Consider the following 23,345-nt stretch of genomic DNA (forward strand, 5'->3'; position numbering starts at 1 on the left):
AGCAACGCTGTACTGTATCAAGTTGCAGTTTTTTTTTACTCGGGGAAATCAATCCATAATGGAAGCAGTCCAACCTAATAAGATGTATTTATTACAGCCCTTCACTTCTCATCTACTAGGTCAATGCCATTATCCCCTAACATGACCATAAACCACCCAGACTTGGTGACCCGCAGCTGGAGAGGCAGGCTTTTAGTCAAGGAGGGCTGGGCTAAACTGTTGTCAAACCATTTTCTTGAAGGAAAAGGAAACTGTCATTTGTACTGAGTGTATTATGGAGGAAATGTGTCAGGGCGTTGGTCCATCTGCTCATAAGGTTGGTTGGGAAAGCAAATGGAGTGTCAGCCCCGGAGAAAGATAAATGAGGCTGCGATAGGTGCTAATTAGAGGCATGTGGAGCCCAGGCCGCATGAAAGTAGATATAGGGGTATAGGGTTAGATGGACCCACCGGGCTCAGTGTGTGTCTCTCTCTATGTGTGTGTGTGTGGTTATGTCTGTGCGTATGCTTGCATGTGAGAGCGACACACACACAGTGGGAGAGAGCAAAAAAGAAAACAGGAAAGCAAAGTTTTGCCGATGTTGTAAGGGTGGGTGCCCGTTTTTTAGATGGTTCACTTCAGGTTCAAGATGTTTTAAGTCAAATGGTCTGAAAACACATCTGGCGCGGCCTCATCGCCGCTCCGCTGCGAAAAGGTAGACCCCCCGCCGCCGCTGCTGCTGCTGCCGACCGCCGCCGCCGGCCCCTCTGCCAGCGAGTGTGTGCGCCCTGCCAGAGTTGTCACCTGGGGTCGGCACAGTGCGTCGCCGCGCTCCTCAACATAAAGAGGCCGCACTTTTGAAATAATGGCTCCTCAATTTTGCAACTCAGAAATACAGAAATCAGGCCCTATGTGCTTAGTTTTATTTACCATATTTATTCAATCTCTTACTTTATTTATCCCTTTTAGAGCGTGTCTCTGCTGCAAGTCCTGTGTTTCTTTTTTATGGGGAAACAATTTGTGAAGTCTCATCTAAGAAGTCACAAGGAAATTAAACTCAAAAGCAACTGGACTTGGTTATTTGTCTAGGAAGACGTTTCACCTCTCATCCAAGAGGCGTCATTCGATTTAAATTTCCTTGAGATAACTATGACCTGGACCAATGAGAATATTCACAGCCTCATCTGAGAAGATTTTATTCACCTGACGTTTTGGTGCAAACGGGAGAAAACGACTCGGCACACTTATGCTCTGCTGCCAGTTTTCTGTCTCTCCCCTCAGAGAGAGAGGGGAATCCTTGAGCTTATGTTGACCTCAGACAGAGCACACCTGTGCTTTGTCACACAAGAAAAGCAGTTCACAATTATAGTTCCCAAGGGAACTCCAGAAATACCAGGTCCTGTAGAATACAACAGGGTGTTTCATTCTTCCAGTCGACTCTAAGAGTCTATGGGCTGGAATGAAGCTGTTTTTTATTAAGGCACTTGATGGTGGTCACCCATCTCTAAGAAAACAAAATATTAAGAAGAGTGATTTGTGATGTTTCATGTTAAAACATTCAGGTGTAAGTGTTTCGCTGTAGGACTTTCATATTAAAATTCACAACATGTGTGTGTGTGGCTCCATACACGCACATATTCAGCTGAGACATTGCTTTTTTTTTTCCTTTGCTGGAAAGCATCAATGATGACAAGCAGAGTCAGTAGATCACTGTCAAACTCCATGCCATCTGTTACCCAACAATGTGCAGACTCAAGTATAAACAAAGCTACGTCCTCAGTCTTGATCAAATACATTGTTTTGCTTTGCTCCCCCAGATTGTAATTGACTGCATGTTTCTTGGAACTGTAGTGTTTGCGGTCTCAAAAAAAAAGGTGGCGTGTGTTTATTTTGTGTTTGTGTGTTCGTTTGCCAAGTGTGAGAGTCTATAAGTCCCTGTGTATGTTGTTGTATGCATGTGTGTTCATGTGCTTATTTGTATTAGCAGCCACTTTTGTTTGCATTGCAACGTCAGTCATTAAGAAGAGTCACGCAGACTAACTGCAAATAAATGCAATTTCAGCATACTCCCTCCCCGCTACGACAGCTTCACAGAACAATAGGATGGCCGGTCGAAGGCTGTTTACTTAACATGTGGCCAGAACTGATAAATGCCACATCTCGTAAACATTCCCAAAACCTCAGTTCCACAAGAGACAAACTCGTTTTTCCGAGCCAAACATTCCTTCTCCTGAGCTGAATTCTTTCACATTTGGAGTTATGTGTTTAGTGTTTTGTGGTTTATGTGTTGTTTTTATCTGTTTGTTTCTTATTCCAGCATTATCTGACAGCCAGTCCAACTCCCTCCTGAATGGGAACTTTGTGGTGGCCATGTTCAAAAGGGAAATCACCTTCAAGGGAACTGTCATTGAGTACAGCGGCTCGGACACTAAAGTAGAACGCATCAACTGCACTGACCGCATCGAGGAGGAGCTCGTTCTACAGGTATTAACAGAAAGTGGCTCATTTCTTTACTTTTTCAGTTTTAATCCTTCCTTACTTGTAGTGAATATTATTCTGTTTCAGTCTTGTTGAACTTGATTTCTGTTTTCCACCATTTTCTCCACAGGTCTTGTGTGTGGGGAACCTCTATAACCCAGACGTCCGTTACTCCTTCAACATACCCATAGAGGAACACAGGGAGCAGTTTGTGTGGGATCCCTCAGGCTCCTGGCTCGAATGCAGCCGCATCTGTCAGGGTACGATCTCAGCCTGGCATCAAAATCTGTCTGCACATGTGAACAAGAATATGAACATTTTCTCTTAGGCTACTGTGAATCTGAAGCTTTGCTATTACACAAGACATCAGTGAGCTTTTGTGATGTTGTGATACGTGCAAAAGTGCACATAATGCACTTTTCTGTGTAACGTTATTTCACAAATTGCAGTATTTTCCCTGCTAAATAAAAGCTTGTCTTTATTTCTACCCGCTTTTCCAATATAATGTATGCTATTTTTAAATGTTTACATATACAGACTAATAATATATGTACAGATATTATGTTGATTTTACTGTGGATATTTCATATATTTTAAAACTTACATTTTCACATTTTCCAGAGGATGTATATATGTGATAATAGTATGTCCCCTTATAGTTAACATATGGCAACATCACTATTACATTAAGGATATATACCATTAATATAAAGCACCAGAGTTTTCCCTCAAAATTCTGGAAAGAGAGTGAAGTTTGATGATGCATGATGCATCCTTAAGCTCCTATAACATGGAATCTGTTTCAGTGAACAACTCTAGCATCACTTACCCACACACCCCTGCTCACTCACCCCCACCTAACATAAATCCCCCTCCTGGCAACCCCAGCGTGACCCCAGCCAACCACATCGACCAACACCTTCCCCTTGACCTGGCCCTTAACCCTACTAACCCCTCAAACCTCCGCTCTAGAGGCAGACCAGTCAGACTGGCAGTGGGTCAGAGTGCACAGTGGGATCCAGCAAAGAGACATTTGAAACCAGCGGGACCTCTTCAGACTACCAAGATGGAGTTAATGTCAGAAAGCTGATCAGTCTAGTTAAAGCAGAAGTGTGCCAGATGTTGTGTGATTTGACTGTTTACTTCATGTGCGTCCCTGCAGGTGAGCGAAGGCGGAAGTCTGTGTGCGTGCGTAAGAGCGATCACCTCGAGGTGTCCGACCAACGCTGTGAACATTTACCTCGTCCTGTTGCTGTCACTGAGCCCTGCAACACCGACTGTGAAGTCAGGTGCGCCATGAGACACACGCATACGCCCACCGAGACAGAGATTCCTGCAGAGCAACAAATAGCCAAACATTTTTTTTCTAACATCTCCTCTCACACAGGTGGCACGTTTCTGGAAAGAGCGAATGTTCTGCCAAATGTGGTCCCGGCTACCGCAGCCTGGACGTTCAGTGTATGAAGTACAACCTGGTGAAGAGACAGAGTGAGAGGATGGAGGCCGGTATGTGTGGAGACGTCGCAAAACCCCAGACCAGAGAGCCCTGCCGCGGGGACTGTCTGCTGAAGAACTGGCAGTACAGCGCCTGGTCACAGGTCAGTCAGTGAAACATTTACACAAAAAGCAACGGAAAACAAGATCAAGACCTACATTGTGCTAAAAAAAAAAATCCATGCTACTTTTCGCTGTAAGCAGAAGAGACAAAGTTTCTTCTCTACCACATTACATGACCACTGTTTCTGATATGCACAATAATTTCATTTTGATTATTTAAAGGGACATTGTGTAACTTCTCCTGTTATCTATTCACGAAAATCGATTATTTCGTTCAAAAGTATGTTTTTCATTAATCAGTAATCACCCCCATCAACAAACTGAAGTGTTCCGGTTCATATCATTCATATCTACATGGAGCGGGTAAGCTCGGTGCTGGCTGCCATGTCGTGTCACCATGTTTTTACGTTCAGTGGCACCGTGGCGGTAGGAAACCACGGAAACTCACCAGAGACACCGGAGCTGTCGGCTCAGGTCGAGGTGGTGTCTGTGAAAAGTCACCGCGGCAACGCAGTGAGGAGGAATGGAGCGTTACACTGATGCTGCATTCACGTGCAGTCGGGCAGACGGCCATCGGTAACAAACCAGATGTCATTTTAGTCACAGAAGTCCAGAGAAAGCCGGTAAAACGTGGGTCAGGTAAACAATACGTCATCGCCATGACAACATATTGTCACGTGTTTTTCCTCGTGCTGACGGACCACTTGTTTACATAGAGGCTTGTTTATGCCGTTACGTGCAGCGGCTGTCGTCCATCTGCCGTCCGCCCAATTTCACATGAATGCGGCATGAAAAATATGATTGTTGTTTGCGATATACAACCGCAACGCTAGATGGGAGTAATTCCTACACAATGTACCTTTAATGTTTGAGGAGTTATAAAAGAAAGAAAAAAAACACAACTGACTGGGTTTAACATGGCTGATGTATTCTCCCTAACAGTGTTCTAAGACGTGTGGACGTGGGAGCCGCAGCAGAGAGTCTTACTGCATGAACAACCTGGGCAGACGGCTGATAGACAGGGAGTGCAATGAATACCAGAGGGTGGTGACTGAGACCTGCAACGAGCAGCCGTGCCCGAAGTGGACCGTCAGCGAGTGGAGCGAGGTGAGCCCTGTCACACACCTACACACTGGACTCCCCAGAACAACTCTAATAAAATAAGCCTCTAGCAGAGATACCTGTTAAGAGAGGTTAAAGGGATTTTTCAACATTTTGGCAAATTCGCTTATTGTCATAATCCCTAGTAGGTTTGTTACCTTTAATTGTTGATGCAAGCTGTTTTGAGATCTGCGGGGCAGAGGCATGAGCTCTGCACGGCGCACAGTATTTCCGGGCTTTCTCTCATCAAACTCATCAAATACACAATCCAACAACTCCAAAACGCTCTCATGGACAAGTTGTGACCTGCACATTCACCACGCTATGAAATAATAATTTTACATTACTAGACAGAGTTATTTTCAAGGCAAATGCGTAACCAGAACTACATTCCAGACACGGCTGCTGGGCGGAGTGATTTCATAATGTTACATAATTAAAGGTAACAATCTTACTCCTAAGGATAGAGGGATTATGGCAATAGGCGAATTTGCCAAAATGTTGAACTATCCCTTTAACAGTAAAAAGTAAGAGGTACTGTAGAACATGATATGTAATATCGTACAGGCCTTGTCACATCCAATGCAGCCATATGCAATACATTTTACCTTCATACACAGGTTTTATTGACACAGTGAAGTTTTTCTATGATGATATCAGAAGCTCTCATTAATAAAACTGTTGAATTACATTTATATTTCTGACATTGTGTCCATCCGCCCCAGCACGAATGTAGGAGGACATTTATAGTGCAAACAAACCATTATGTACCAGTGATGTAAACACTTACTTTCACCATCATTTCTTACCCTACCACTCACTCCCCCACTCTCCTCTCACTCCCCCACTCTCCTCTCACTCCCAGTGCCTGGTGACTTGTGGAAAAGGGATGAGACACAGGCAAGTGTCCTGCCGTACGGGAGCCGGGGAGGAAAAGCTGAGCGAGCACTTCTGTGACCCGTCAAGCAAACCTCAAGCTGTGGGCAATTGCGAACTGCCCGAGTGTGCATCCTGGCAGGTCGGCGTCTGGGGAGCGGTGAGTGTACTGCAGACACACACACACACATACACACACACATGCTGATAAGACATAGACGCACTGGGGCGAGGTGACTTGGTGCTGAGGAAATAGGTTTCATGTGTGGCTTGCTGTCTAGGAGTTGGACTCATATCTTTTACACTGTGTGTGAGTGTGCGCACGTGTGTGTGGTCACACAGAGAATGTGGTGTGTATGAGAGACAAGTTTGTGTGTATGTGTGTGTGTGTGTGTGTGTGTAACCTGATACAGCAGCGAGTTACGGAGGAGTGTGCTCTGACTCCAGCTGCCATTTCCTCCTTGGTGCTTTCACTTTGCCCTCATATCCTGTCAGACTAAACCTGACCCACAGTGCACTCACACACACACAGACACACACAGACACACACAAACACAAATCTTCCCATGCATTTAATGTTGTATGTATTTAACTGGTTGTGTAGCAGTGGTTCTCAAAGTGAGGTCCGAGGACCCCCACAGGTCCTTGAGAGGGTTCAAAGGGGTCCCCAACTTTTTCTCTAAATTTTAACACTTTTTTCAAGAATTTTTTTTTTTTGAGAAATTATTATTCTTTTTATTTATTTTGAGAAATTTTACGACTTTCTTCTAGATTTTTTAAAAACTTTTTTTTTGAGAATTTATACCACTTTTTCAATTTCTCCACAATATTTCCCAAAAAACGCCATTGGCCTTAATTTGAACGTACATTGACTAAAAAAATAATGTTCTTCAGTCTCAGAACAAATATTTCGTATTTCTGGTGTTTGCTTCAAAATTGTGTCCAATGGAGGGTCCGTGGTATAATTTGTGTCAGTTTAGGGGTCCTTGATGTAAAAAAGTTTGAGAACCACGACTGGTGTATAGCACTGTTAGGATAAAGCACAGACTGAACAAAACCTGTATGAATAGGAGTCTTTGGCCATTCATACTTTGGTTTATACATGTAGATCTAAAGCCCTCCCACACGTGTTTGTATGAAGTCAGATAGTGGTATTTACAGAGCTGGAATAAATCGGCTCGTTAATGCCTGTGTAATTATAATTTGCTGCTCAAATAAACCTATCCTGTGGCACTTCCTCTGCTCTCGTCTTGTACCTAAACGTGCTCGGATGGGGGTTAAGAATTAGGTAAAGGGTCGAGTTGAGACTGGGTGTGTATGTAAGCGCATGTGTCTGTGTGTATGTGTGTACGCATACGCATGTCAGGGTCTTATCCAGGCTCTGCTGAGCTGGACCTTGACTGAGGCCCCGTCTAAGATATCAACCTTGACATACTTAGATAGAGTTTGAGATAGCTTGCCTTGCGCTGGACTCGGCTTCTCTCTTTGTGTTAATGTGTGTGTGAATGTACGTGTGTGATTTTTGTCTTTCAGTGTGCAGTGACCTGTGGTCATGGCTACCAGATGAGAGCTGTGAGGTGTGTGTCGGGGGCCTACGGCGACACGGTACATGACAGAGAGTGCAATGCTGCGGCCAGACCCAGAGACAGCCAGGTAACAGATTAAAAAAAAAAAAAAGAAACTCATAATAACTGATCTCACGTCATCCACACTGCTCAGATTACTTGAACTGAATGCAACTCATGATACACCAGCACGTGCTGCATACAGTATTGAATGCAGATGTTTTATGCATCATCTGAGGTCAGGAAATAAGCCTTGATGGTGGCTTATCTAAACTGGTGTTAGGACATTTTGAAAGATGCTGAGATTTGGTTTAAAGTGATTTTACCCAGGTTTTATGTTCCCAGCGAGTTTTCAAGTTGTGGTTTACAGTAACCTGGAAAGTTCTGCTGATTATTATTGTGAATCCTGGAGCCTACCTTTCCTTGGCTGTTTACACATTTAGTAAATAGAGAGCAACATTACATTAATTTGTAGTGGTATCTCTGGCCACAGCTCCAAATAAATGGTAACATATTGTCTCTTAGTCGAGTATTTAATCTTCCTTTGGCTCTGTTTTTGCTCTCTACCAACATATCCAGGACTTAAGTTGATAAACACCACACTATGTTCACCAGATAGTCGTTAACTATGTATCTGCTGTTTGGTGCTGGGGAAGTAAGTTTGTCAGAACTTTGCCAGTGTTTATGTTGCGTCAAGGGATGACTCAGACAGGACGGAACGACATCTTACCCAAACAACAGGCAAACTTAGAGTAAGATTACTAGTTATCGTGACATGAAAAACATGAAGGTGCATCGGCAAGACCAGAACAAGAAGCAGAACACAATCTATTATGGTGCCTAACAAAATTAAACAACCCAGTAACGCAGTGAGGAGGAATGGAGCGTTACACTGATGCTGCATTCACGTGTAGTCGGGCAGACAGCCGTCGGTAATAAACCAGATGTCATTTTAGTCACAGAAGTCGAGAGAAAGCCGGTAAAACATGGGTCAGGTAAACAATACGACATCGCCATGACAACATATTGTAACGTGTATTGTTTTGCCTCGTGCTGACGGACCACTTGTTTATATAGAGGCTTGTTTATGCCGTTACGTGCAGCGTCTGTCGTCCGTCTGCCTTCTGCCCAATTTCACGTGAATGCAGCATGAAAAATACGATTGAGTTTCTTGCGATATACAACCGCAACGTTATAGAGTAATTCCTACACAATGTACCTTTAAGAACTTCACTACAAACTTCAATGGAGCAAAAGTTATGACCTGGATAATATCAGCTGCCCTTTTTGAATGTTTATTTGCTCTACTTTTCTTTGACCCAAAAAAGTCCACGTCAGTGTCAAAGATGGACACAGACCATGAGGCTAAAACGCACTCTGCCTGAGTGCTTTAAGTGAAGTTTCTGAAGGGTTCTCAGAAACTGATGGGCGCTGAAGGTGGAGAGTGTTGAACTGATGACCTCTCAGTTTCCAGATAAGTGATCTGTTACATATTGGAACTGAGGTCACCTCCATGTGGTCAGACCGTATTGTGTGAGCCAGGAGACATCCTTAACTGATACGTTTTAAACCCTGTTGAATTTTGAGCTGATGTTTCTTTGTGTGACTCATGTATGACTAATATCTCATTCTTCTGGATTTGCATGTGTGCATGTGCAGGACTGTGAGATGCCAGTGTGTCCCTGGGCCTCTCCGGTACAAAGCACGCCTCGTCCTGACAACTCAGCCCAGCTCCTGACTCAGTGGAGATACGGGTCCTGGACTGCGGTAAGGAAACAAATAGGATTTACCGGATCTATCAGAGAAACATTACAGTCTGCAGGTTTAACTTCTATGCTCGGAAGAATATACAAAAGCAATGTGGTTTGTGTTAAATGGTAAACAGATTATTGTACTGTTACGTTCATCTCTCTCTGTGTGTAGCTGGAGGGAGAATGATCTGCTGGGCTCTAGAATCAGACTCACCTCTGTCTCTGACAAAGAAATATGAGAATATTGATGGAGCACTTATATGTGTGTGTGTGTGTGTGTGTGTGTGTGTGTTTAATAGAAGGAAACCACACTCTAGTAATGATGGGTCTCTCTCTGCTTGTGTGTTTACAAATATTAGACTCACATATTAAATTTTATTCTATATCCCAACATTCCTTCAGATAGTACATACTGTACAGGACCATGATCCTCTTTGGCATTGTCTCTCTTACCCCCTGCTGCATCTACACACACACACACACACACACACACACACACACACACACACACACACACACACACACACACAGGCTCCACTGTCTGGGTTGAGAGGCCCCACTGTCTCTCTGATACTTTGCATTGTTACTCATTGCAAATGAAAACCAGATTTCATCTAAACACAAGTCTACGGTTTCGAAGATTGAGCCTCGTCTGTCAATCTGAAACTTTTTTGGGCTCACATGTCAAAGAGGCCAGCACCAGTGTGGTCTCATAGACACACATCGACAACACAACACACACGGCCACATGCGCATATGCATACACATGCAAACATTCCCCTGTGCAGCGGAACTGCCACCCTCTCTAGTGTCATTGATATGTGAGGGATGTTAACATGCCTATTTCAGCTGGGGCCATTTGATTGCATTAGGTATTCATCCTCCTCAGAGATGTTTACTATGATGTCCTGTTGATGACACTGGTGTAGGTATACACTAGAAACAGGTGAAAGCTGATCACGGAGTCATTTAAGGACAACAGTGAGAAAATCCTAAAGACACCAGGTGAAGAATCCATTATATCACATGATACTGCACTGTAAAAAAAGACATACAAGAAATTGAGCAGCATCGAAGAAACAACTTATCAAGTCTGTTTATTTTTTTTAAAAAGTATAAGGAAATAACAGTTTGTTAATGTTTTAATAACTTAAGAATTATTAAAGCCCCAGTATGTAACTTATTTGGCTTTTTATTAGTAAAAATCAAATATTGCTTTCATAAATACGTATTTCACTGAAATCGAATCACACCCGCATACAAATGAAAGCTTTCTCGTACCTTAGAATGAGTTGTTACAAGTCGCTACAAATACATAAGGGGGCGACGCACCGAACCGAGGCTGCCATGTTGCATCGCCATTTTTTATGTTCAGTGGCAGCGTGACCGTAGGTAACCACGGAAACTCACCGCAGCTGTCGGCTCGGGGAGAAAGTTTTCCAGGTAGCGCCTGTTAAAACTGTCACCACTGTGTAGTGTGAGGAAGGACGGAGGCACTGATGTTGCATTCAGGTGCAGTCAGGCAGACGGCCGTCGGCAAACCAACCGGATATCATTTTACTTGACGAGAGAAAGACGGTAAAACGTGGGTCAGGTAAACAATATGACATCACCATGACAACATATTGTCACGCTTGTATTGTTTTTCCTCGTGCTGGCGGACCACTTGTTTATATAGAGGCTTGTTTATCCTGTTACATGCAGCGTCTGTCTGACGTCTGCCCGATTTCACGTGAAAGAATACATTCCGATATGCAACCGCACGACTAGATGGGGGTAATTCTTAAACATTATACCTTTAAAGGGACAACGAGGAGTTTTGGAAAAGCGAAGTGTTTTCACACTACATTTATGAGCCTCCGCGCGCACCGTAGAATTCTTCGACCGGCGCAAGACAGACTCATGTTTTCATTCATCAAGAATTAAAGTCAGAGGTTCGAAGACGATCAGATACTGTCGTAGTTCCGACCATAAACAACAATACGGCGGCGTTATTCTCATGAGCGTCCGCAAAACCGAAAGTAAGGAAACGCTGGTCGGCTCACCCAGCATTTCCACCACCACTAATAATAACAAAATAACGATAGAGACAAAACTATATATTTATCGAAAATGGAGCCATTAACAAGTGTGGGTAGCGTAGATTCATCCACATTACATCCACAACTTTTTTATAACCAAATAGAAACTCCTCGTTGTCCCTTTAAGAATTAAGAAATTACATTAAAACAAGATAGTCTAGCCATTTTTTCAACTGACTAATTAAATCATACACTCATTTTGTATCTTTCCAAAAGAAACAAAGGTGTATTTAGTGATTACAGATTTAAATTGAACATAATTACAGCCTTTCAGTGTCACATCAAACCATATAATACCTGGATAATTATATCTAGAGACCTAGAACGACATGAAATCTACTGTGTACAGCACATACTAGGCTGTCATTACCATTTGTGGCTCCCAGTTTGTAAAACCTGTACAGCACAGCTCACACATCACTTCAATCCACTCTATTCGGTTGGTGCATTATATAAACAGCACAGGATCTCATGATACTTTATCTGTCAGGAAAAGTATAATACAGTTGGCAGCATTGCTTAAAAAAAACCGCAATACGTTTTTTTTTTAATTCCGCCAGTCAAATATTTATCCCTGCTCTGCCTGTGTGTGCATGTCCTGCAGTGCTCCGTGTCCTGTGGCAAGGGGAAGCGGGAACGTTACGTCAGCTGCAGAGATGCCCAGGGAGGAGTGGCCGATGAATCATACTGTGCCCACCTGCCGCGCCCTCCGGAGTCCTCCACCTGCTTCAGCCCGTGTGGCCAGTGGCGTGCCGGGGAGTGGTCTCCTGTGAGTTAAAATCCACTCAACATTGTGCCCAGTCGATCCAGATGTTTTCAACTGCAGTAATAGTTTTGTCACCCTGGGGGTACAGCTGTGATCTGGGATGGTTACAGTAAGTCTTGATTTGTGAGTGCCAACATAACCTCTCAATGATGTCACCAAAAGACTAGAGGTGGGGTTGTTTAACTGGCAGTGAAGGAGCCAGGGATGATTTACAGTGATTCTCCTCTGAGCTTTTAATCATGTGTTCATGTGAAATGAAAATCCTCGTAAATATAAAAACCCACATGAGATTTCTCTGAGGACAGAGTCTGAAGTTTATTAAATTGATGATTTCTACTCCCGTTGCATTCACAGTTACAGACTCATGGGGCTTCACTTCACAAGGCTTCACATAATGAGGCAGTACATGGGAACAATCAAACAATAAAAACAACACTGGTTTAGAACATGGAAAACCTCTCGTTGGGGGAAATAAATGTTTAGAAAGGAGTCACAGTGGAGCAGGTCAGACAGGAATACAAACAAAACAACAAGGAAATCTTGAGGCACTGTGATATTTATAAAGAACAGAATCAATACATCTTGTGCCTGAAGGCATCGCATGGTTTTTTGACATGCAGAGACAGTACATGACTTGCATTAGGTTCTGATCAGCGCACTCCCGAGAGCCTGTGAAAACTCCGTAGGTGCTTTTGTGTAGAGAAATACGGTAGCTCAGTGGTTGAAAGACTGTAGAGAAAGTGGAAAATATTGTTTTCATGGAAAGGTAAACCACTGAAAATATTCTACAGTACATAAAGCGCACATTTGGATGGATTGTTTCATGGTCATTTTTAATGGGAGGGAGCAGTGTGATTAGAATATACTGACCTATATGACCTAGTCTGGGGCCTTTTAGTGGCTGTTTTGGTAAGCAACCAGAACCAGGGCGAGAGAGACAGGCCTTTCCTTCAAAATAAGAGCACCAAGCTAATAAATTGCGGTGAAACTTTTTAATTTAAAGAATATAATTTACAAGAAAATCCTGAGCCATTAAGTTAAACTTTTTCTTTTATTGTATTTAAATTGTTATTGTAAAAGTTATTGATCCGCTCTCTGGACCGGAACGAGAATTCAGACGAAATTCTCCTCTCTGGATGAAGAGCCTGGTGGCGCGAGGCTAATATGACCTCACACAACCCCCCATCAACAAACAGCTTTAATATCATTTTCAATGAACTAATATAATAAGAGCAAACCATACGTTCTTCCTCAAGTTTATTGATTCAATCATTGAATACATTTCACATTGTCCTCCATCTGCTCCATGGTTAGCACTTTCTCTCTTTCTCTCTGGTCTCAGTGTTCAGTAACATGTGGCGTGGGAAGAACCACCAGACAGGTGGTCTGCTCCAACTACCACCAACCAGTGGACCAGTCTTTCTGTGACCCGGATGAAAAACCCTCAACGGAACAGGAGTGTACCGCCGCTCCGTGCCCCTCCACCTACCACCGCCAGCGCATCAATGACCAGCCCTACGGCTATCCCCAGGACCCGGGACGCCATCCTGGACACAGCAGCTGGAATGTACCATCATCAGACAACCAGTGGAGGACAGGACCCTGGGGCGCAGTATGTGATCTTTTAGGCAAATGGCGCTGTTTCGAATGATTTTGTTGATAGTTTATTTGCCATGTAGAGGAATTCAATCGACATCTTTTCTTGGGGACTGATTATTATTCTCGAACAAAACAAAACACATCAAAAAGACTATGATGCCTGTATACTGCATGTATAGCATAGTGTGTTTGTCTGTGTGTAAACACGTCCTTGTCAGCACATCAACATGAAGGGTGAGGTAGCAGATGTTCTCATGTCCCAGGGCAAAGGGCCATACATGGTAAAGGACTTTACAACCTGCACCAAGGGACAGACTGTAATCCATACTGAAGAGTGTACTGCATACAAATGCTGTGTCTGTGTAAATATAGATACAACAGGTTCACTCTAGGTAAAGCTTCAATTCTCAGGCTGAAATTATTCGGACACAAACAATCACTAACGGATCAGAGCTGTGTCCACCTTTTCGAATTGAAGATAATTTGTTGCAGTTGAGGTTGTGTCCTGGGTTAGGGTTTGTTTGCATACTTTTATTTTGCAATCAGTTCAGCCGTGAACTTGCCCTTAAGGATTCAGACTGACCTTATCACACACAAGAGCTAATTCATGTTGCATGGTGAACGTGCTCAGAGTGTTGGTAGATTATTGTGTCCACATCCACAACCATCTGCAGGATCCACGAGGGTCTTCATTTTTTGTTATTAAGTTTTTTTCTTCTGTGTGTACGCCCAGCTGCATGAAAACAGCCAAGTGTTGATTAGTTTTGGATTTCTTCTTTTCATTTAATGAGAATGAAACAGATGTCTGTTTCAAAAGATCTGGTTGTTTTCTTCTTTTTCTGAAATCCATGAGCAGAACCCAACCCCCACCCCCCCACCCCCCAGCAGAGGCATTCAACCCAGGACACTGTTCCTCCTCCCATTATGAATTCAGCTGGAAGCACTGCTGCTCAGGCTCACTCTGTGCTGTCCTCCCTCACACATAGGAAGCTCTGAATGTACTCACTCCCATTGACAGTGCAGAGATGTGTCATTATAATTGGATGCAGAGCGTACCTGCTGCTCTGTTCAAGGCTGAGTTATTCAGCGTCTGAGACTGGCTGATGTTTCCCACCTTAGGAAGACAGTTTTGAGGGGTACAGCTGGGCTTGGTCTTGGTGAGACTCAGTTAGATTGAGCACCACAGGTTGTGTGTCATGTATGTGATTACAAGTAGTCATAATGTACACAACCAGTCAAAAGTTTGGACACACCTTCTCATTCAATGGTCTTTCTTTATTTTTTATCGCTTTCTTCATTCTAGATTCATACTGAAGATGTCAAAACTATGACAAGGAACACATATGGAGTTATGTAAAGGTTAATAAAAAAACAAACTGTTATCTGTCACCTGACCTAAACTCAATTGAGATGGTTTGGGATGAGTTGGACCAAGTGAAGGCAACAGCCAACAAGAGCTCAGCAGCTCTGGAAACTCCTTCAAGACCGTTGGAAAACTGTTCCAGGTGATGAGCTCATGAAGATGATGACAGAATGTCAAGAATGCGCAAAAAGTGTCATCAAAACAGAAGGTGGCTACTTCAAAAAATCTTATATATAAAACATATATATTTTATTTAATTTAAATTTTTTAAGGTAAAAGGGGTAGGGGTATATAAGCTTTGGCTTCAACCTACACCCTTTCGGCTATATAAGCTTGATATACCGAAATAAATAAATTCATTCATTCATTCATATTCTGCTTTAGAGGTACGATGCAGGATTTTTACCTTAGCTACGCTACATTTTTATCTTAATTAAACAGCTTTGGAATAATTGTGATGGTTAAATGAATAACTTGGGAGAATCGAGGCTCTCTGTCTTTCACGTAGCGTTTCTTGGCCGAAAACCAACCTCACAAGATCAGAGCCTCTGACCCAGTCACCCAGATCTCGTCTCAGCAGCACTGCAACACAAACGCGACCCGTAACCCATGATCTCTTGTTTATGACAGATAAAACTACACAAATACCATATACACATATACACAACATCATATAAAACATTATCCACCGCTCCATGGATTGCTTTCTCGCTGGCTTCATTAAAAACAAATGCACATGACTGGGAGGAGGGTTAGCAAAACAAAGGAAAAGCGACCGGACTTGCATTGTTCCCTGTTGACATAATTCCATATGTGTTCCTTCATAGTTTTGATGTTTGAATCTACAATGTAGAAAGTCATAAAACTAAAGAAAAACCATTGAATGAGAAGGTGTGTTCACACTGTTGACTGGTAGTGTATATCAAGGGAATGTTTCCAGTGATCTTCTGCCCTTTAGGTACTGTATACTGTTGTTGTAATCCTCAGTGATCAACCCATGTGTGCTCTGCAGTGTTCCAGCACCTGTGCAGGAGGCTTCCAGAGACGAGTGGTAGTCTGTCAGGACGCCGACGGACGCAGCAACAGCTACTGTGACGAGAGAGTCAAACCTGCCGAGTCCAAGAGCTGCGACTCGGGGCCCTGCCCCCTGTGGAACTACGGTGTGTGGGGAGAGGTGAGCTTCATACTCTTCCACTTACTCATTGTAAACACGATCACATTTCCCACACAGCGTTTGTATTTCATCCTTATCATCTGTTATGTCTTCTCTGTCTCTGTTGCATCTCTTTCTTAGCTCTAATTGTACACAATCAGGCATTTTGTCAAATCTCAGACTGGAAGCACTGTTAGTTTGGTTAGTCAGGTCCAAAAAGTCAAGTAATGTCCAGCAGAAGAATTTGTTATTCCCTTAGCAAAAAGTAGTATACTTGAAGTTCATTTTATTAAGTATGCTTGAGTATAAGTATAAGTATAAGTATAAGTATAAGTATAGCAAGTATACTATGGACCATGTACTTGTAGCATACTAGACTATTTACATACACTTGTGGGTGCCTTCTTCAGCTACCTTAGTGCGTAGCTGTAGCCTTAGGCCAGGAGCAGATGTCATCAGGTGGTGCACAACCTTCACTGAGTGTAGAAACTATACAAATGTAATACTTCTTCAGACTAAATTGGAACATTTTAAGTTTATAGGTCATTTTAAGTTTACAAAAGTACACTTTCAAGTATACAACAATACACTCATCTATACTCCTAGTATACTAAGTATATACTTCTACAGTAGTCCACATTTTAGTTTATTGAAGTATACTTTATGAGGTCATTTTAAGTTTACAAGTAAACTACACTTTCAAGTATACTGCCTCAGTTTTGGTATAAAATGAGTATACATGTAGTACACTACACATAAACTACTTTTTGCTAAGGGTTGTTATGGTTACATCCTTTTCTTTGCTGACCTCAGTGCACCCAGACGTGCGGCGGAGGAAGGAGAACTCGCCTGGTGGTGTGTCAGAGGCCCAACGGTCAGAGGCTCAACGACTACAACTGTGACATCCTGGACAAGCCGCCCGACATGGAGCAGTGCAACCAGCAGCCCTGCCCGGGCTCCGCCTCCTGGCAGCGTCGACCATGGAAACCGGTATGATAGCACTAACCTATCTCTGTCCGACCCCCTTCCTCACTGAGGGCACGTCACTGTGAGTAGACGTTGTGTGTGCGCTAAAATGTACTGTGTGTGGGGTGTTTTTGTGCCTAAAACTGTGGGAGATTCTGATGTGAGCGCTGGGTATCGAGCACTACTGTTGGCTAGACCGCTCCAGCCCACCCAGATGTGCCCTGCAGTGGCATGGTGCTGATTAGAATCAAGAAAAAAGGAAAAATACACAAAAACACAATGCTGCTCCACTTAGGGGATCATGAGAAACACATGGATCCCAGTCTGAGCAAGGCTCCAAATTAAAACCTATAAATCAGGACAGTGTTGTCCTTCATTGCCATATATTTGTAGAGGCATAACTCTAGAAAATATTTCATATATGAGGCGTGAAGTAAATGTTCATTTTTGTTATTTGCTGTCTTCACCCTGTATCTGAAGTACACAAGTGTACATTTGTGTATAAGAGTGACTATTATGACCTTTATTGAACAGCAACAGATGACTGCCGGTGTATTTTGTATATGTATCTTTGTACAGTATGGTTTTATTTTTCAAGTATCTAGTTTTCGTTACTGAATATGATATTTAATATTTTTGCTGGTGCTCTTGGTCAGACCTCTCGTATCTCTCTATGAGTAAATACACGTTGTACAGAGGAAAATATTTTCAAATTCATGATTCATTCGTAATTTTTGATAATGTTTTTTTTTTTTTATACTAAAGTTGAAAACTAAAGTTTAGAATGGCTTCATCTCTGTTAGGATGACATATTTGAAATCGTCACTGTCACAACAGCCAAGAAAACTACAAAACAAACAGATACAAATTGATGTTAGGAATAAAATCTATTAAAGGTGCCTTGAAATGACTGAAAAACAAACATCATAGGAAATAGTTTATCATAGAATGTTGTTATTTTAAGATTTAATACATTTTATGTTTGGTTATATCACATAAAAAGAGGCATTAATGCGGAGAAATTACACTGTAATTACCATTCAAACACATAATTTTTACTTAAAATACAATGAAGCATTTGGGCAAATGAATCATCCTATGTGTTGATGAGACAGTGGGCACTTTGGACTTCATCTTCAAGTCCTATCCGTGAGAGGATTTTACATTTTACATGATATAATGGTGCATTGTTGAAGATAGAGTTTTATCATATCTTCAGGCTAAGAGCGAATCTATTACTGGCAGCAACAGTGCAGCTTGTTGAACATAAAAGTGTCAGTGCAGTAGATTGAGGCTGACGTTGAGCTGTTCTTCTTCAGCTTTCATCGGCGTCCATACAACAAACACAGATACCTCCTCTATATAATGTTATAGTCATTTGTTGCTGTGTCTCTTTATTCCTTTGGCCAGTTTTTGTATTTCTGAAGGAATTTATTTTTTTCAAGTGAAACTTATTTATTTGTTAACAATAAATTTTTAGTTGTTGCATCTTTAATGTTTTGTTCCAGTTTTAGAGTGATGTAACACTTTACTTGAATTATTTGTCATGACACACACACAAACACACACACACGTCACCTGAACAATTCTGGTTGGACGCTTCGGTCTTTGTTGTCATGTGACCTTACCGTCATGCAGGATCCATGCTGCTCCCCCGAGGGCAACAAAACTCAAAGAGCGACATGAAGACATTTGTAAGAATCACTTACCTGTATCCAGCTTAAAGGGAACATTTTGGCAAATTGGCCCATTGCCATAATCGCTATAGTCATAGCAGTAGGTTAGTTACCTTTATTTGTTGGTGCAAGCTATTTTTAGAACGGCGGAGCAGAGCCGTGAGCTGCTTAGAGCTACGCTACGGAGGATAGTGGGATTTCTTGGTTTCCCTCATCAAACTCATCAAATAAACAATCCAACAACCCCAACAACGCTCTTGTGGACAAGTTGTGACCTGCACATTCACCACGTTATGAGATAATAACAGAACGTTATGAGACAGAGTTGTTTTCGAGGTAAATACAGAGACTGCTTGCTGAAAAACTGTCCCTGAAGGCAACACACATCAGCGGTTTGCATTGAATTTATCTCAAAAACAACTCTGTCTCATAACGTTCCGTTATTATCTCTTGGCGTGGTGAATGTGCAGGTCACTACTTGTCCACCAGAGCGTTTTGGAGTTGTTGGATTGTGTATTTGATGAGTTTGATGAGGGAAACCAAGAAATCCCATTAGCCTCCGTAGCAAAGCTCTGAGCAGCTCGCGGCTCTGCTCCGCCGTTCTAAAAATAGCTTGCACCGACAATTAAAGGTAACGAACTTACTGCTATAGCAATTATGGCAATGGACCAATTTGCCAAAATGTTGAACTATCCCTTTAACCATTATGTTTCTGGGGGATGCTGTCAGACAAAAGCCATTATCTCTTACTACTGTAGTTTACAGTATCACTTCATCTTCATCAGTACTAATGTGCATCTCTAAAGGTAGCCAGCTGGTGTCATGTGTAAAGGGCTTAACAGTACATATAGAAATATAAAGCTGCTCTTATTGCCTTGTTTTGGTCTATAAGAGCAACTAAACATCTTGATGTTGTCGACCTTCAGTGGTTTAACGCTTCACCTTGCTGCCATTATGTAGAGGTGTTCTCCAGTGTGTGTCAGTAGACTGGTGGGTTGGGCTACCACACCCAACCTGAAGGTGTGCAACAGACTAGAAGCTTTTACCTAAAGAGGTCAGTGAAATATGTACGTCAAAGAGTTTTAGAGCTGTGTGACAACTGGTTCAGTGCTGTTGCCATTCACAGTCTGAGAATGTGTTGGGCTTTGAGTCAGGCACTTAGACACTTCTTGTCTTGTGGTCGTGCAGCTTTGCAGATTCAGGCTCCTGCAAACAATTTGTGGCCGGTTTTAAAACGTGACATGGAAACGATCTTAGTTATATCTTTGTTAAGGCAACATCAAATCATCATGACACATACTTCAGGTTAAGTATTGCACATGGGTCTGTATTTATGTCGGTGTCCTCTTCACTGAGGATGACCACACTCCCCTTTTTGTTTCTTTGCTTCTTTCACTGTGTCCTTCCAAACCAAGACTTCCACAACCAAGACTCCTCAGCAGTGGCAAATTCACTCCCACTTTTTTTGGTTTGTTTGTTTGTTTGTTACCTGTGGTGCAAAGTTGCCAAACTCAAGGGAGGGGGCAACTCTACTTCATTTAGCATATTTTGGTTTGTCATTGTTCTTTTTGCTATTTATTTCATTCTCATGCAAAAAATATGTTGAATTAGCTTTTTCCCACTGTAAAGAATATTAAAGAAACATAACTGTGAAGTTTGTGTTGTTTCTCAATGCAACGTTCTACTGAAAAGCAGAAAGCAGGACTGAACTTTATAGTTACTGCTATGTAACCAGGAAAAGTATAATTTAGTGTATGTTTATGAACACATAAATATTACACATGTCTCACTAGGGGACATCTTTGGGATAGAAAGACAAAAACACAGACAGTACAATGCACCATTGTAGTACTTGAAATATGTAGTTTATTGCTTTAACAGGGAAGAGGTTATTGTAGAGATATAACAGTCAACTTTATTATAGTCTGATAAATCATACACATGCAAAACATGCACAGTATATTAACGGAGTAAATAGTTTGCAGGCAAGTTTCTGTAAACAGAAAATACTTGACTTGTAGGTCATGATAGTGTTTTGGTATGTGACCCTCAATTGACTTCATTCTGTTTAGCAGTCTTTTTAAGTATTCCTTATGATAATTCAGCCTTTGGGGATCTACTTAAAACCTGTTTTTATTGTATCTGTAGTATTTCACATACCTTGGTATAATGTAGTGTAAAAACACCGCAGGTCTTTCCCTTTTTTGTGCTGAAACCTTTTATTTTGTAATCTCCCTAGAGAAAACATACACGGGCCAAATCAAATTCTGGCACTGGGTGGCACATCTGTTTACTATTGTATTAATGGAGCTCTCTGTAATGCATTTGGCAGGAGACTGACCCGGCATTACTTTTACTACATAAATAATTGGTATTAATTCATGCTGGCAAGAGTTGTTTCGTTGAGGAGATCCAAAAGCAAGCCCTAAAAAAGGCTGCATCTACAGAAAACTGTTCATCGAAAGATTTATATTTACAATACAGTCCTGCTTTTGAATTGAAAACACTCTGAAATGTCTTCTTAAAGGCACCAAGTAATATCAAGTGGTATATTCAAATAAAGTAATCATTGGAGATGACACTTAACCATAGGCTTCAACTCAAAAAGACCATATTGCTAATATTAACAATAAGAAACCTCACATTTACCAGCTTTACTGATACACATATTTAATACCTCTCTATGAAAAGCAATACTGTAACATCCAGTGTTAAAAAATAAATCAGAAGCTAGCATCAACTGTACAATAACTTCTGTACATTCAGACCATTTTTGAATTTTATGTCAATTCAGTGAACCAAAAGTATAAATATTATCCTTGAGAAACTGTTGATTTTCTCATGAACTGTTGCTCCTTAAAAGATCAGAAGGAGATATATGGTCTGGCTGGTTGACTAGTGGGGTGTTCTTCTCTTACATAACACTGTCAAAATATTTCTCATGGTCTCCGAGGGTGTCTTACCTTTTGTAATGGCCTCTTCTGTTGTTAGTATCCTCCCCAAATATTTGTCTGTGCTACATAAAAGTGTCAGTTTTGAACCAGCAATTTAAATCACATCAGTTTTCAGAAGTAGCTCATACTGTAAATAACTTTACCTACAGTATGTATCCTAAAATGTAAGATACATTGATCAATATCAATATTATTAGGAGCCAATATTACCACTAATGTAATGGAATTAGACATTGGTTGAGCCACTTCTCAACTTTTTCATGTTTCTATCGATACAATAATACAGCCCTTTAACCAAAAACCATAATAATAGGGAATTGGCTTTTAAATAACAGTGTACTATGACAAACTTTTACGAACACAGACTTTTATTTTGACATTCACTTATATTTAGACATGCAGTTTTAAAAATGTACCACTTAAATCTTTGCTCCAGTCTCTTATCAATATCCCTGCCAAATAATCTTCCTGTTTTTTTCTTTCTAAACTCTTTATCTTCTGAAACTCTTGAATCTGTATTCATTTTCAAAACACAGGTCATCAAAACACATTTGTCATTTGTAAGGAAAAAAGAAACGACACAAAACAATTATCACATTTATTGCACAGAGTTAGAATAGCAGACACAGAGTTTAACATAAACTATCAAGAATGTAAATATCATTAACTAATGGTAATAACCTCTGAAAGCAAAGTCGATGTCAAGTGTGTGCGGTGAGGAACAACAAAAAGTCTTGTGTGTGATAAATTGGCGACCAATGCCCCATTTTTTAGTAATTTATGCCTGTTTGTTGCTAACAAAAACATACCGTTTCCTGTCCAGAGTGGGTTTCCCATGGAGGGGGATCGCGGTTTGAGCATCTGTGAACTAATCATGCAGCTTCAGATGAAACCCACATGCTCAACATTGACATACTTGACTCTGGCCTGAGGGCACTGGGCAAGAACATTCTCCAAACCTGTCACCCCAGGGTCAGTTGGTCATGACATCATTGAGCCTGCGTTTCCTGATCCTGCCCATGTGTCTGCCGAGGGTGGGCGATTTGAAGCGGTGGCTAAATCTGAGTGGAGAGATAACGTTTCATTTTGGCCTTTCTTTTGAGAGAAAGCAAAACAGTTCAATTGATGATTTGCTGGTTAAAAGTCAAAGCGCTGTGGTCTGCAGATTGTTGGCAAACCATTAAGGAAGCAGAACACCAGATGCTGCAAGACGTTATCTGAAGATTTGAAATACTGAAATGGCAACACAGCTTTTTTCAGTTTTATTATGTGTGGAAATAGCTAAAAATAATGCACAGTGTAGAATAGATTTCCACTCACATGCTCACCATTCATTGCTGCTTGAAGAGTTAGTCAGATGATGGTGTCCCTGGAGGAGCCCATCTGAAGAAATAAGAGCTGACTCTGAACTACAATGAGTTTGTTCAGGGCATTGGAAAACATTAAGAGAAGAGCCCATCTAGTGAGGGCAGATGTTATT

The 23,345-nt window shown here is 41.6% G+C and overlaps 1 protein-coding gene across 2 annotated transcripts in view; it reads left to right on the forward strand.

The window, feature by feature from the left end:
• Positions 1 to 23,345, forward strand: part of LOC146985622 (A disintegrin and metalloproteinase with thrombospondin motifs 20) — a 110,654-nt gene that overhangs the window by 60,409 nt on the left and 26,900 nt on the right. For both annotated transcript variants that reach the window (XM_085778709.1, XM_085778710.1), the window contains exons 17-28: positions 2,297 to 2,463; positions 2,588 to 2,717; positions 3,620 to 3,746; positions 3,845 to 4,055; positions 4,957 to 5,121; positions 5,981 to 6,151; positions 7,525 to 7,644; positions 9,216 to 9,323; positions 11,993 to 12,157; positions 13,497 to 13,766; positions 16,129 to 16,290; positions 17,083 to 17,259. In XM_085778709.1, the coding sequence (XP_085634835.1) occupies positions 2,297 to 2,463; positions 2,588 to 2,717; positions 3,620 to 3,746; positions 3,845 to 4,055; positions 4,957 to 5,121; positions 5,981 to 6,151; positions 7,525 to 7,644; positions 9,216 to 9,323; positions 11,993 to 12,157; positions 13,497 to 13,766; positions 16,129 to 16,290; positions 17,083 to 17,259 (1,973 nt within the window). The remainder of the gene's footprint in view (positions 1 to 2,296; positions 2,464 to 2,587; positions 2,718 to 3,619; positions 3,747 to 3,844; positions 4,056 to 4,956; positions 5,122 to 5,980; positions 6,152 to 7,524; positions 7,645 to 9,215; positions 9,324 to 11,992; positions 12,158 to 13,496; positions 13,767 to 16,128; positions 16,291 to 17,082; positions 17,260 to 23,345) is intronic.

Source organism: Trachurus japonicus, chromosome 6, assembly GCF_045865225.1.
Source record: "Trachurus japonicus isolate A0001 chromosome 6, Traja_1.0".
Taxonomy (NCBI): Eukaryota; Metazoa; Chordata; class Actinopteri; order Carangiformes; family Carangidae; genus Trachurus; species Trachurus japonicus.